At 43.0% G+C, this 16,175-nt stretch overlaps 1 protein-coding gene across 5 annotated transcripts in view; it reads right to left on the bottom strand.

Moving 5' to 3' along the window:
* The window catches only part of NCKIPSD (NCK interacting protein with SH3 domain), a 192,982-nt gene that overhangs the window by 83,795 nt on the left and 93,012 nt on the right, over nucleotides 1–16,175 (bottom strand). For all 5 annotated transcript variants that reach the window (XR_014788530.1, XM_084840138.1, XM_084840141.1 and 2 more), the window contains 2 exons: nucleotides 7,267–7,353; nucleotides 3,683–3,821 (listed from right to left, as the gene is read on the bottom strand). Coding sequence is in view for 4 of the 5 variants with exons in the window: in XM_084840138.1 (XP_084696264.1) it covers nucleotides 3,683–3,821; nucleotides 7,267–7,353 (226 nt within the window). In the remaining variant the exon portion in view is untranslated. The remainder of the gene's footprint in view (nucleotides 1–3,682; nucleotides 3,822–7,266; nucleotides 7,354–16,175) is intronic.

Here is a 16,175-nt window from a genome sequence, read left to right as displayed (position 1 = left end):
GTAGAACGGACAACTATACAACAGAGGTAAAACTGTGTACTGGTTTCCTGGGCCTATATGCAGAGTACATCATGAGAAACGCCGGGTTGGATGAATCAGAGGTCGGAATTAAGATTGCTGGGAGAATTATCAACAACCTCCGATATGCAGACGATACCACCCTAATGGCAGAAAGCGAAGAGGATCTAAAGAGCCTCTTGTTGAGGGTGGAAGAGGAGAGTGCAAAAGCTGGTTTGAAACTCAACATTAAAAAAACTAAGATCATGGCATCTGGCCCTATCACTTCCTGGCATACAGAAGGGGAAGAAATGGAAGCAGTGACAGATTTTACTTTCTTGGGCTCCAAGATCACCGCAGACGGTGACTGTAGCCATGAAATTCAAAGACGCTTGCTCCTTGGGAGGAAAGCTATGGCAAACCTAGACAGCATAGTAAGAAGCAGAGACATCACCTTGCCAACAAAGGTCCGTCTAATCAAAGCTATGGTTTTCCCACTAGTAATGTATGGCTGTGAGAGCTGGACTATAAGGAAGGCTGAGCGCCAAAGAATTGATGCTTTCGAACTGTGGTGCTGGAGAAGACTCTTACGAGTGCCCTGGACTGCAAGGAGGTCAAATCAGTCCATCCTAAAGGAAATCAACCCTGAGTGCTCATTGGAAGGACAGATACTGAAGATGAAGCTCAAATATTTTGGCCACCTAATGCGAAGAGAAAACTCTCTGGAAAAGATCCTGGTGCTGGGAAAGACTGAAGGCAAAAGGAGAAGGGGATGGCAGAGGATGAGATGGCTAGATAGCATCACCAATGCAATGAATATGAACTTGAGCACACTCCGGGAGAGAGCGCAGGACAGGAAGGCCTCGCGTGCTATGGTCCATGGGGTCACGAAGCGTCGGACACGACTGAACGACTGAACAACAACAAGAATCCAGATTATGCATCTAGAAAAAAGGGCAATTTAAATGCCTGATTTCAATAAAGTTTCCAATTTTTTAATTCATACACTTCCTGAAGAAGAATGCTTACTAATTTGTTGCTATAATTAAAAATATTTGTTGTTGTTGTTCAGTCGTTCAGTCGTGTCCGACTCTTCGTGACCCCATGGACCATAGCATGCCAGGCCTTCCTGTCCTGCGCTCTCTCCCGGAGTGTGAATTAAAAATATATTCGCTTGCAATTGCAGCTAAACAGAACCTTTATACTACTACCATTGCTTAATCCAAGCTATGGCAAACCTAGACAGCATAGTAAGAAGCAGAGACATCACCTTGCCGACAAATGTCCGTCCGGGAGAAAGCGGAGGACAGAAAGGCCTGGTGTGCTATGGTCCATGGGGTCACAAAGAGTCGGACACGACTGAACAACAACCTAGCCTATATGCCCTTTGCTCTACAGAATTTATATTAGCTTAGAGACAGATCGGGAAGCAATTGTGGAATTAAGGATTTCTGCTTGGCTCTCTCTTTACACGTATCGGGACACCAAGCAATAATAATGCTTCATTTATAATGTCTGGCTTCACAAACCACATTTTTGCCCAGGGTCATTCTTTTATATAGAAAAATAGACTATGCCCCATACGTTTGACAGAGAGCCATGAATTCCATTTTCACAGATTATGAGTATAGATTTTAACATATATGCTTGTATTAATTCGGGTTTCATATTAAGCCAGGTTATTTTTCAGGTTTAACAAAAACCAAGTTTTTGATAAATAAAATAAACATGCAATTAATATAAAACCTGCTTTTGATTTCATTTATTCAAAATAAGATTTGTATCCACTTTTGTGCTGGTGTACTAGATGGAAATAACAGAGAGCATGGCTAATACAAGGACAACAAGTTTTCCTAGCCATTCCATTTCTTTCTTAATTGCCAACAAATGTATGCTCAGCAGTAGAATGCTAACGCTGGAAGGACTGCCGATACAACCCGCTAGAGACAGCATGGGCTTCTTTCGCCAAGATATGTATGCACTGCCCATCAAAGCCAGAGAACAGTTAGAAAGCCAAGATACTTAAATCAGCACTTGCAATGAAAAACAAATGGCAGAATTAATTTATTCAGCCTGCTGCATATTTTATATATAGAAGAGCAGAACTGGCTAGCTCTCCTAAACCTATTTAATAAAAAATTATCTGTCCAATGAGGGCACTTCCAACCTTTTTCTGATTCAGAAATGTGCTTTCAAAGCTAAGTTCCCACATGAGGTCACCCAAGAAAACAGGATCTACCACCCCTTTTGGAAGCATGCACTCCCTACACCAAAATCTTGCCCCCCTTTTAAATTGGCCTGACCTGAGAAAATGTTCTCATTTTTCCTATACCACAGCCACACCCATCATTTCACCCTTTCCTCCTATCTTGATAGGAAGCACAGAATACTACCCTCCCCTGAGATAAATATACATTTCCCTTATAAAATTATTGCTAAGGTTTTGTTTCCACCAAAACTCTTCATGGACCATTTCTAAACACACCCTAGCTTTCATCTTCTCAGGGTGCAATCCTATGCGTGTTTGGACAGAAAACAGTCTGACACCTCCCAGGACTGGGAGAACACTAGAAGCTGTAGGACTTTTTCCTGTCTAAGCATGCATAGGATTGCACCGTTAGGCACATATGATTTCTCTAGCATTCCATTTTAAGAAACCCAGGTGAACCCACATGCCTGAAACTGAGCATGGCATTAAAATATAAAACTCAACCACAACTTGAAACAAAGATCCTTGGGGCCAAATCCACAGGACTTGCTCAGAATGCTCAAGATTTGCAGAGTTTAGCTGGTGAATTGGGAATCAGCAGCTACTCAAATGATTCTTTAGACCTAAACCAGTAAACCCAGAAGGCATAACTCAGCCTTCCCCAACTTGATACCTTCCAGATGTGTTGGACTACAACTCCCATGGTTCCCAGCCATGATGGGAGTTGCAGTCGAACAGATCTGGAGGGCAGCAAGTTGGCAAAGGCTGGCCTACTCAGCAATTCAGGAGATGCTTACAAAATGCAACCCAAAGCCCAAGCCTGTGAACAGTGCAATCCTATACATGGCTACTTGGAGGAAACCCCAATGAGTTCAATGAGAGTTACTCCTAGGGAAATGAGTATTGGATTACAGCTTAACAGCACTATCTGGTCATCTCAGGCAACGCAGAGCTGCATCCTCAGCTTACAACAAGGCTCTGAAGGATGTAGAAGCATCCAAGGAACTTTGTGGATACAATTGTAGCAATTTATTCCATTTCATTTCTATACCACCCAATAGCCGAAGCTCTCTGGGCGGTTCACAAAACTGAACAAGAGTTCAGGTAGGAGGGTACACTTCCAGATCTATTCCAGCCCTCTTCCCATTTATATTCCAGCCCTGATACCCATTTGCTTCTACCTGGTGGCAAATCTCAATTCTTTTTCTTATCATCTATCTTGGAGATGCTTGCAACAAAGGATGAGATCACAGTCAAAATATTTACTGTTATTTATCTATTAGTTAAATTTGCATCTTGGCTTTCCACTAAATGGGACTCAATAATATTGACTTCCACTCCCATTCTTGCAGCAGCAACTTTGGGTGCCAATCTTTAAAAACCTCGCAGTCCCTTGACATATCCATGACAAGCAGCAAGAAGAGTCTGAGGCCTTTCAGAGATGCAGCAAGATCCATTTTTATAAATATGCCTCACCTTGCGTGTGGGTCTGCATGTCTCGGGCCAGCTCCATGGGCAGGAGAGAATTCACCAGAGTAGAGATAATAGCAGCATCCAAGTTGCACATCGCTCCAAAACACTTCAGAAGCAGCAGCCGTAATGGGACTCTGTGCTCCTAAAAAGGAAGAAGTATTTTAAGTGAAAACAGCAAACTACAAATATTACCTGTACTTTTTGTAACAGGTAACATTATTCAAAAAGCCAAATATTTAGTTAAAAGATGGAGCTCAGCAAAGCATGTACAACTGTGTTTATCGTAATGGTTTCAAGTGAGCGAACCCACATGGGAATCAGCCTTTTCAGAATATCAGAAATGGTGGAGATACCAAGATTTAACCATTGCTTCTTCTTGTCCTGTTCTCCATAAATAGGATAATCAACTGTTCTCCCTTCTCTTTCTGATATAATATTCAGTATCTGAAGACTGTCAAAATATCTCTTTGCTGCCAAGCTTTCAGCTGGAGATACTAGGTGATTTACGGAAGCATACCATTTCCTCAGCAATTACTTATGATCTGCGTGCTAAAACGGTTCAAAATATTTTGATACTTAGATTTAAAGCAAAATACTTCAGAGGACTTCTTATTGTAGTTGACCTGGGCAATACTTGTACATCCTCAATGTGTGTGTGTGTGTGTGTGTAACGTTCTGTTTAATACAACCTGAATTGGCATTGGCCTTTTGTGTTATCACCACTACAGCTTAGCTTTTGTTTGTTAAAGTTTATATGCTGTCCAGCCAGCAAATACCCTAGGGGGAATTTACAATCATGCTCCCCCACAAACCCAACAACAACAAAATAACAGAAGAAAAAAATGCAACTATAAAAACATCAAAATAATATACTAAACGTTACAGAGCCAGGAGTAAAAAATTAATAATCAGCGCAACAGATGAAAGATCAAACGCCTGCTGGAAGAGGAAGGCCTAAACCTGACGTCTAAATGTATACAGTGAAGGTGCCAGGCAGATCTCCCTGGGAAAGGCATTCCACGGATGGGGGGCCACTGCAGTGAAGGCTCTTTCCCTGGTAACCACCCATCGCACCACTGTTGGCAGCAGCACCCAGAGAAGAGACTCCTGAGATGATATTAGTAATCGGGCAGCAACATATGGAGAAAGAAGGCACTCCTTTGGGCTTGTTCAAGCTAGTTACTTAAGACAGCGTCAAGTCAGGCATCAAAATCCTGCTGTCAGTTATCCCCAAATGTGGTTCTTCTTTCTTATGCATAACACTTTCAATCTGGCCCTGACAAATTTTATTTTGATGCTATTAGCTTAGTGCTGTCCTGCAAAGTGTTTGCAGTCCCTTTCATCTTTGAAACCAACTCTGATTACTACATCACAACAGGGGATTTTCCAATGCCAATTAGTGTAATTTGCACAGGAATATGTTCTGGTGCCCTAGAGCAGGAGTGGGCGTGTTTTGGCCTACAACTCCCATCATCCCTCACCACTGGCTATGCTGGCTACAGCTGATGGGAGCCTTAGGCCAAAGAGTCTGGAGGGCCACAAGTTGCTCATCCCTGCCCTAGAGAGATCTAATCTGGCATGTTTATTTTACTTGTATTTAGTGAACAACAAAGATTTTTTAAAAGTGCCCCATGTTAATTCTTTGTCCAAATACACCACAAGTATTTGATCTGAAATATTTGAGGGGGAAAATTAAAGCAGACTTAATGTGATTTAATTGTTATATTATGTAGAAATTCTTCCTGGAATACTTCAAAATATTAAAGACAATAGCATGTACTTCCCTTATACTGTTTAAATTTAAGAAAAAAAACACAAAGGTACTGAAAACTAATTAGTTTTAGCAACCAGAAGAACTGTGCATGATACACTGAGAACCCCTCATCTATTTCAACAGAGTTCAACTCTCTTCCACTGCATTTGTTGGGGCACCTTCAGTTTTGGTGCCATTATTTATTAGTTCCATTTCACTTTGAGATGCACATGTATTCCACTGTCATATATGTATTCTCACATACTTGCTATGGATAATCACCTGAAAAACATGGATTACAACTCCGAAACTGCCAAGGTGGTCTAATGTTGTATTTGCAATTGGCATATATTCATTTTTACTAATGAACTTATGAAACAAAATTTTCCGCAGAAAGTTTCCTGCAACATAGTGCTGGATACTTCTTTCTGCTTTATGCAGTTCCATTTAACCTTATCTTCCAGTGAGTCCTTTATGTTGATTTGTTCCAAAACAAGTCATGCAGCAGAGGAAGACACCAAAAGGAGTACACTAGCAATACACTGTTTGGGATGAGAGGAAAGTAGGAGTATTCCTCAAAAGAGGCCTCCTAGTTCATACTGACAGGCAACAGGTCCCTCAGAGTGATGTGTCTACAAATAAATTCTCTTAGAAGAAATATTAGTATGAACAGCCATATTAACATTAACACTGTTTGTGCTTCTATCAACATTCTGCCAGAACCTTGGCCACTTTTCTAAGTTGCTCCACTTGCAAAAAAGTAGTCCTAACCCTTATTTTGCCTTCTTATGGGACCTTTTCAGATACTCCTTCCCAGAAAACTCCACATTTGGAAAAGGCATCACATTCTGGCACATACAAGTGGGCTATCGCATTCACGCTGCCAGCTTGCGCAGCATTCCATGCTCTGGATTTTTAATAAAGAAACGTTTAAATAAAAGGAAGCTATCGTGGCAGCTATGCGATATCCATACTTGATGGGAGACGAAAGAGAGTAGTTATCTAGGCCAGACTGCTACAGCAGCAGCACATCCTCAAAAAGGAACAGTATTTATGTAGGCACCAAAGGCAAACTCCCACATGTTCCTCTGCATACTTGATTTCCTTCCTTTGTCCCAGGGAGGTCTCTTCATAACCTAATTTCCAACTCAATGCTGTTTACCAATGCACAGATGTGCCTCAATTAAGAGAAGTGCAGGAACAGCCTGCCTACGTTCCCAAGGCATTCTCAGAAATCCTTCCTCCCAATGACAGCAAAGCTGCTACCTCTATTCCTTAGTGCAGCTTTTATTTTAAACAGGGCAGTTAGCTTTATCTTTCAAACTCATAGCAGGGATTCTGTTATTTCTTATTTCTACCATCTGAGAAACTGTCTGTGACCCAGATAGAAGTCTAGTTTTCATCCACTCGTTTCCTGAGGTAGTCAGTCCAAAACAAACTTTGGAAATCAGTGGTGTATTGCTTTGGTTTTTCACCTTATGCTCTCTGGTTATACTACGCCAAACTCAGATTCCCCATTTCTTCCCCTGCTCCTACCTTTTGGCTGCTTGATCATACTGTAGAATAGTGCTGCCTTCACAGTTGCCTGCTGATTTCATTTCCACACCAATTGGAAATATTCCTAATACATGAAATGCTGAGAGCATGGGGGAAGAATGGCCACTGTGTCTTACTCTTGCGCTCAAATTCACTTACTCCTCTCCCGAAACATTCTCCACGAATAGATTTCATATGTGAACAAGAAGTACACTAAAGTGATTTAGGATTTTATAAAACTTGCATGCCCCAACACTCAGCTGCTCTGGTACACAGAATATTGAATGCAGTCTCGTACCATCTGATAATATGTAACAAGGGACAAAACCGATTCGAAGTCATTCTTCCTGCACATCTTCTTACAAACTTCAGGATCTGCATCTGTCTGGAAACATGGATGGAAAAATCAATTTTCTGGTGTGGCAAGAACAGATTGTTTCTGACAGTAACCAAGGAAGACAAAGCTGCAGACCTATCCCGAACCCTGGCCTTTCCATTTCCAAAACATAAGCCAATAGCACTGAAAATACATCAGCAACAAGGCAAGCCTCTGAGTAGAAGAACAAATGTTCTACAGATGTATAGATCAAACAACATACATATATAATTCCTGAAAACTACATACATAAGCCCTTGAAAGGTCAAACAAAGCATAAAGGGTTAATGAAAAACATGTTTCAGACTACCACATATCGAGCCTAAAAAAACAAAACACCTAAAGCTTTAGAACAGCCACCTTGTTCAAGATATTGGATCAAAAATTAGCATGGGCCATATGAAAGATAAACAGTATTACTTACTTAGAGTGCATTGAAAACATGTCTAACAGGCTTTATTATTCTTTTCCAATGTATTCGTCCAATGCCCACCTGAAACAGGTTAGACTAAGCGATAACAATATTCTGTTTAGGATGTGGTCCAGCTTCACTACAGAAATTAGGAATAACTAATACACTCCTTATTTTGTACCATTTGTTTTGAAGTAGTTATGACCCGCAGGTTTAAACCACAAGAACAGATTCACATCTTTACTTACATACACAGACACAAAATGATTGTTGCCTGTCATCAAGCGGAGGTTTCTATGCAGTTAGCCAATTAAACAGCTTAATTGATTTGGAGTGCACAGTGCACTTAATACTTTTTGGGTAAGTGTTTATATTTGCCAAAAACTGCAAACTGATAGGAGATCATAGAATCATAAAATAATAGGGTTGGGAGGGGCCTATAAGACCATCGTGTCCAACCCCCTGCTCAATGCAGGAATCCAAGTCAGAGCATCCCTGACATGTGGCTGTCCAGCCTCATCTTGAATACCTCCAGTGTGGGAGAGCCCATCACCTCCCTAGGTCATTGGTTCCATTGTCGTCTTGTCAGGAAGCTTTTCCTGATGTTCAGCCGGAATCTGGCTTCCTGTAACTTCATCCCATTATTCAGCGTCCTGCACTCTGGGATGTTCGAGAAGAGATGCTGGCCTTCCTTTCTGTGACAACCTTTAAAGGACTTGAACAGCACTATCATATCTCTCCTCAGTCTTCTCTTCTCAAGGCTAAACATGCCCAGTTCTTTCCGTCTCTCCTCATAGGGCTTTGTTTTCAGGAACCTGATCATCCTTGTTGCCCTCCTCTGAATCCTCTCCAGTTTGTCTGCATCCTTCTTAAAGTGAACTGGACATAGTACTCAAGATGAGGCCTAACCAGTAGTGAGCAGAGGGGAACTAGTACTTCCTGGGATTTGGAAGCTATGCTTCCATTAATGCAGCCCAAAAGAGCATTGGCCTTTTTGCAGCCACATCACACTGTTGGCTCATATTCAGCTTGTGATCGACAACAATTCCAAGATCCTTCTCGCTTGTCGTGTTGTTGAGCCACGTATCCCCCATCTTGTAACTGTGCATTTGGTTTCTTTTTCCTAGGTGCAGAACTTGGCATTTATCCCTATTAAATGTCATTCTGTTGTTTTCTGCCCAGCGCTCCAGTCTATCAAGATCACTTTGAATTTTGTTTCTGTCTTCCAGGATATTAGGTATCCCACCCAATTTTGTGTCATTTGCAGATTTGATAAGCATTCCCTGCACCTCCTCATCCAAGTCATTAATACAAATGTTGAAGAGCACAGGGCCCAGGACTGAGCCCTGCGGTATCCCGCTCGTTACCTCTCCCCAGTTTGAGAAGGTCCCATTGAGAAGCACTCTTTGAGTCCGATTCTGTAGCCAACTGTGGATCCATCAGATCGTTGTTGCATCTAGCCCCCTTTGAGCTAGTTTGCTCATCAGGATATCATGGGACACTTTGTCGAAAGCTTTGCTGAAGTCGAGATATATTATGTCCACAGCATTCTCACAGTCCTCAAAGGAAGTTACCTGATCAAAAAATGAGATCAGATTCATCTGGCAAGGTTTGTTCTTGACCAATCCATGTAGGCTTCAAGTAATCACTACACTGTTTTCAAGACTGCTTACAGATTGATCACTTTATCATCTGCTCCAGAATGTTCCCAGGGATTGACGTCAGACTGACTGGTCTGTAGTTCCCAGGTTCCTCCTTTTTACCCTTTTTGAAGATAGGGACAACATTAGCCCTCCTTCAGTCATCTGGCACTTCACCTGTCCTCCATGATTTCTCAAAGATAATGACAGGGGGTCATAGACCCTCTTTCGGGAGAAGACTGAGCCCAAGTAGGAATTGAGAACCTCTGCCTTTTCTTTGTCATCTGTTATCATTTTGCCATCCTTATTTAGTAGGTGAACCACCATTTCTTTCCTCTGTTTTTTACTACGCACGTATCTGAAGAAAGCCTTTTTGTTGCTTTTAGCATCCCTCGCTAACCTCAGCTCATTCTCAGCTTTAGCCTTCCTGATGTCATCCCTGCAATTCTGTACTACCTGCCTGTACTCTTCCTTTGTAGCTTGGCCTTCCTTCCACTTCCTGTATGTGTCCTTTTTTGTTTCCAGGTCATCTCTAAGCTATTTGTGAAGCCACATTGGCTTCTTCTGTTGTCTTCCACCTTTTCTTCTTGTTGGAATCGTTTGTAATTGTGCCTTTAGAATTTCCTTTTTTAAAAACTCCCACCCATCTTGGACTCCTTTTCTCAATAGAGTTGCTTGCCATGGGACCTTACTTATCATTGTTCTGAGTTTATTAAAATTGGCTTTCCTAAAATCCAGGGTACGTGTTTGACTACACTTGGCTTTTGCTTCCCTTAGAACCAAGAACTCAAGTACAACATGGTCGTTTCCCCCCAGAGTTCCTGTAACTGCTCCTTTATCCACTAAGTCATCTCTGTTGGTTAGGATCAAGTCAAGGATAGCCGGTCCTCCAGTTCCTTCCTCCACTTCCTGCAGGAGGAAGTTATCAGCTACTAGGGGTGGACGAAAGTCACTTACCTTTTCTCGCAGCTTGTTCGCGGTGGGGGGGAGCACTTCACTGCTCCCCCCGCGAAGTTCAGGCCGGGGGGGGGAGGCTTCCCGCCTCGCCCGGCCGAAATTCAGGCCGGGGGGGGAGGCTTCCCGCCTCGCCCGGCCGAAATTCAGGCCGGGGAGGAGGCTTCCCGCCTCGCCCGGCCGCGAACACGAAAGTAAAAAAAAAAAAAAAAGTCCCCTGATAGGCTACGTGACGATTCACGTAGCCTATCATGGCTAGATCTGCAAAGTCAGCCGTGATAGGCTACGTGAATCATCACGTAGCCTATCACAGGTGACTTTAAAAAAAAAAAAGCATGGACGCGAATGGCGGCCCCCATAGGGAGCCGCCATTCGCGTTCCTTATTTAGTTGCTGTAGTCTACGTAAATGTTTACATAGACTACGGCGAAAATAAGGGCAATGCAAATAGCGTTGCCCTTATTTTCGCCGTAGTCTACGTAAACATTTACGTAGACTACAGCGACCAAATAAGGAACGGGAATGGCGGCTCCCTATGGGGGCCGCCATTATCCGTACACACTTTTTTTTTTTTTTTTTAAGTCACCCGTGATAGGCTACGTGACGAGTCACGTAGCCTATCACGGCTGACTTTGCAAATCTAGCCGTGATAGGCTACGTGAATCGTCACGTAGCCTATCAGGGGACGTTTTGTTTTTTTTTTCTTTGATTGCAATGGCGGGGGCGGCAGCCGGTCAAAAGACCGGCTGCCGCTCCCGCCCCGCTCGAACACCGGACGAACCGCCAGCCGGACCCGCCGCCGGGAGGGACATTCAGGGAAGGTAAGTCCCGTCCCGGGGGGGGTGCGGGGTGGGGTGCGGGGTGGGGTGCGGAGGATTTCTCCCCGAAACTTGTTCGGGGGGCCGAACACGTTGGCGCTCGGCCCCCCGAAGTTTCGGGGAGAAATTCTCCGCCATCCCTATCAGCTACACAAGTCAGGAATCTCTTGGAGGGGCCATGTTTTGCAGAATTTGTCTCCCAACAAATATCGGGGAAATTGAAGTCCCCCATTACTACTACATCATGCTTCCTTGAAACACTGGCTATTTGCTTTTCAAAAGTGTCATCCTTGTCTTCTCCTTTGGTTGGGTGGCCAGTAGTAGACATGTTCCTTTTATTCTTTGCTCCTTTTATTGTAACCCAGATGCTCTCGATGGGGCAACCAAACTCATCCTCCTGTATTTCTGTGCAGAGATATGTATTTTTAACATATAGTGCAACTCCACCTCCCTTTCTGTTCCTCTTGCTCTTTTTGAATAAGTTATATCCTTCAATTGCTGTATTCCAGTCATGAGAGTCATCCCACCAAGTTTCAGTTACACCTATCAAGTTGTAATTTCCCTCCTGTGTTAAGAGTTCATGGTCGTTCTGTTTGTTTGTCATACTCTGGAGATTAGTATATAGACATCGAAGACCATGTGCTTTATAGTCTGGCTTTCCTCCTACATGTTTTGAAAACTATTATTGGGCGCTTTTAGAGCTGTTCTCTCCGTTGTGGTGCATAAGCCTTCGTCCATTGTTACCCTCAACTTTACATCTTCCTCCTTTGTAGAATTCAGTTTAAAGCCCTTCTGATGAAGTTCTTCATACTGTGGCCAAACACATTCTTCCCAGCCCTTATGAGGTGCAACCCATCCCTTGCCAACAGTCCATCTTCCAGGAATTATAGCCCATGGTCCCAGAATCCAAATCTCTCACGTCGGCACCACCTTCGTAGCTAGTCATTCACCCAGAGTATTTTTCTTTCCCTTTCTATCCCTCTTCTAACTACTGGAAAGATGGATGAGAAAACTATCTGGGCCCCAAAGTTCTTGAGTTTCCTTCCCAAAGCTTCAAAGTCTGATGTGATTTCTTCGTAGCTCCGCTTGGCGGTATCATTCGTTCTCACATGGATGAGAAGAAAGGGATACCTGTCAGTGGACTTTATGAGTGTAGGCAACCCTTCAGTCACATCTCTAATCCATCCTCCTGGGTAGGGATGTACGAAAGGTACTTACCTTTCCGCAGAATATGCTTATGCTGGGCGGGAGGCGTTCCATCCCTCCCCCCGGAATCCTGGCCGGGGGGGAGGCGCCCGGAATCCTGGCCGGCCGGCCGCTCCGCAGGGATTCTGTGGAGCCGCCGGCCGGCTCCGCCAGCAGCCCGACATCCAGCCGCTGGCTAGCAGGGACGCAAATGGTGGCGGCCGTAGCCGCTGCCGTTTGCGTCCCTGCAGTCAGCCGTGATAGGCTACGTAAATGTTTACGTAGCCTATCATGGCTGATTTAAAAAACAAAACAAAAAACGCGCATACGCAAATGGCGGCGCCCATGGGCGCCGCCATTTGCGTTCCTTATTTTGGCACGTCTTAGTCTACGTAAACATTTATGTAGACTAAGACGGCGAAAATAAGGGGAACGCAAATAGCATAGCTATTTGCGTTCCCCTTATTTTCGCCGTCTTAGTCTACGTAAATGTTTACATAGACTAAGACGTGCCAAAATAAGGAACGCAAATGGCGGCGCCCATGGGCGCCGCCATTTGCGTACGCGCGTTTTTTGTTTTGTTTTTTAAATCAGCCATGATAGGCTACGTAAACATTTATGTAGCCTATCATGGTGTTTTTTTAAAATCTAGCGGTGATAAGCTACGTAAACATTTACATAGCCTATCACGGTGTTTTTAAAAAATCTAGCCGTGATAGGCTACGTAAATCTTTACGTAGCCTATCACATTTTTTTGTTCGTTTGTTTTACCTGGAAATGGTGGCGGCAGCAGCCGGTCGAAAGACTGGCCGCCGCCACCACCGAACTGCTGCCGAACTGCCGCCGGAGCCACCACTGCCAGGAAGATCCACCTAAGGTAAGTCCCGTCCCGGGGGGGGGGGGAGCCGTTCCACCACCGATTTCGGGGGGCCAAATGCGCTGGCATTCGGCCTCCCTGAGATCCGTGGTGGAACTTTCGTGCATCCCTACTCCTGGGAGACAGCATACCTGGCGAGTCCATGGGTCTTTGCAACATACTTGGGTTTCAATCCCCCACAGTAAGGAGTCTCCCACATCTACTACTCTTCTAGTTGTAGGTCTTGGTTTCATTGCCTCTGCTTGACTGACCTTCAGCTTCTTGCTTGCTCTCATGTGAGATAAAATTTAATCTATACCATCTCTCATTCTGTGGTACCAACACATTGTTTTTACAGTGTGGTACTGCTCATGGCTATCACTCATAGGAACAGAGATGTAACATCTCCAGAAAGTCTGACGCCATATTTATTTATTTTATTTATTTACAACATTTGTATATCACTCCATATCTAAACAGATTCTGGAGAGGTGAACAACAAGAGATAAAATAAACAAAAGATAAAAAGAATGAAACATCATATTAAAATTATTCTTTAAAAAACAGAATGCTAATGAAACTGAGGCTGGCTACTTCCTGGAAAAGAGCTGTTTTCAGAAATAATGCAGTGTTGGCACCTGCCTGACCTCCAGAGGCAACGGGTTCCATATATGATATTTCTTCTCAAATGTAAAACTAGTTCTTTAAGAATGTGAATTGTTCACCTTGTTAAGTTATTTAATGTATTGTTAAATTTGAAAAACCAATAAAAATATACTTTAAAAAGAAAGATAAAAAAGAATGTTAATTGTACGATGTATAACTTAACAGATAATATCTAACAGATAGCACTGCTTGGTACTCTTTATAATTTCATAAATATACCAATCTTAAATGTATTGAAACAACAGTTTCTAAGATACCCAGATGCAGCTGCAAGCTACTACCCCTTAATGTACTGAAGTATACGTCAGTTTTTACCAGCTGAGAAAATAGGAATAAAAGTGGAAAATAAAATTTATCTAAACTGCAGTAAAGAAAAGAATATGTTAGTACCTGGGCTTAGAACGAACGAGCGGCCTGAATTATTTATTATTCACTGCATTTATATTGCTGCCCCACAACAGGAGTTCTCCAAAGAACTGCACAACTACTTCTGCATGTCCAAAGCAAATGTGGGCTTTCCCCCCCTTGAACAGTAACTAATTTTGCTTTATGACAAGCTTCTTTTCGGTTCGTAATGTGGCACCGGAGGTGGCGGGGAGATGTCTGCTGTTCAAAATTCCACTAGGCATGCTCAAAGTTTTAGACACTGCTAACATAGCTCTTTGGATCCTGGCCAGCATGTAAACCCCAGTGTTATCATACGCCAACAGAAGTTGGTAACGTTTTTTAAATTAAAAAACCTCAGAAACAACTCTGTAGTGTAATTAAGGAATAGTGATAAATTTGAATTAAATTTCCGTTAAACTCAGGACTCTCAGATTGGATCAAAAACGTGAAGATGTTTTGCATTGTACAACATCCAACATCAAGTCTTGAGAGTGTTGCTTGTTTAGGAATCCTGTCAAATGCAGTATCACAGCTACCATCACTAACTTTGAATTTTGAATCGAAGATTTGCAGCAGTGCGAACTGACTGCTAAAGTGGGGTTTTAGAACAATGCTAACAAGTATATCACTCGTCATTCTGGAAGTCAAAAATAGCTCATAAAGGGGTCCTCCCCCTCCCCCCAGCAAATGCCCATATTTTTCATTTCAGGCCTTCTAAGGGGTGGGAGAAATGGAACTAAACCAGTCCTTCCCCACAACAGCCTTCACATACCACATATGAGTTATTTTGGATGGGTTTTCCCCAGTTTGCTAATAAATGCATCTTCTGAAGTGTCAGTCTTTTTAATTAAAATTCCTACCTGCAAAGTCCTTACTTAGAAATGCTTCTAAAGCTCACTCTTAAAACAAGCAATGCTAGGCAATTTCATATTTCAACTCACATTCACATCATAATGTATTAATAGAGCAGGGTTGTCAAGAGGGAATGGATCACGACTGGGTTATTAACCACATGCACAGCAGAAACAAACCTATATCATTCACTCAATTTCCATCCCACCCCCCACAAGTCATACATTACTCTATTGGTTTTATACTTCACTAAACATAATGCTCTTCAGCAAAGGAGATCATTACCTTGTTGTGGTGCTGGAGCTTGAGCACCTCAATGACGTCATGAGCTAAACCGTGAAGGGACACCCAAGACGGGAAGGTCATGGCAGAGAGGTCAGACTAAATACGATCCCTGGGGAAGGAAACGGCAACCCACCCCAGTATTCTTGCCATGAAAACTAAATGGATCAGTACAACCAGAGATATGTCGGTATACCATCGAAAGATGGGACTCCCAGGTCGGAAGAGGGTCAAAATGCTACTGCGGAAGAACAGAGGATAAGTTCAACTAGCTCCAGATGTGATGACGCAGCTAGCTCAAAGCTGAAAGGACAGCTAGCAGCCGATGGTGCTGGTGGTGAACGACGAATCCAATGTTCTAAAGATCAACACACCATAGGAACCTGGAATGTAAGGTCTATGAGCCAGGGCAAATTGGATGTGGTTATTGGGGAGAAGTCAAGATTAAATATAGACATTTTGGGTGTCAGTGAACTGAAATGGACTGGAATGGGCCACTTCACATCAAATGGCCACCAGATCTACTACTGTGGACCACAGAAGAAATGGAGTAGCCTTCATAATTAATAATAAAGTGGCTAAAGCAGTGCTTGGATACAATCCAACAAATGACAGAATGATCTCAATTCGAATTCAGGGTAAGCCATTTAACATCACAGTGATCCAAATATACGCCCCAACCACAGATGCTGAAGAACCAGAAGTAGATCAGTTCTATGAGGATCTGCAGCACCTACTGGATAGTACGCCAAAAAAAGATGTTATTTTCATTACAGGAGA

This window comes from Heloderma suspectum, chromosome 2 (assembly GCF_057233095.1).
Source record: "Heloderma suspectum isolate Gila_16-S chromosome 2, 16-S_ref, whole genome shotgun sequence".
NCBI classification, from domain to species: Eukaryota; Metazoa; Chordata; class Lepidosauria; order Squamata; family Helodermatidae; genus Heloderma; species Heloderma suspectum.
This window is presented reverse-complemented; position numbering and strand designations above follow the sequence as displayed.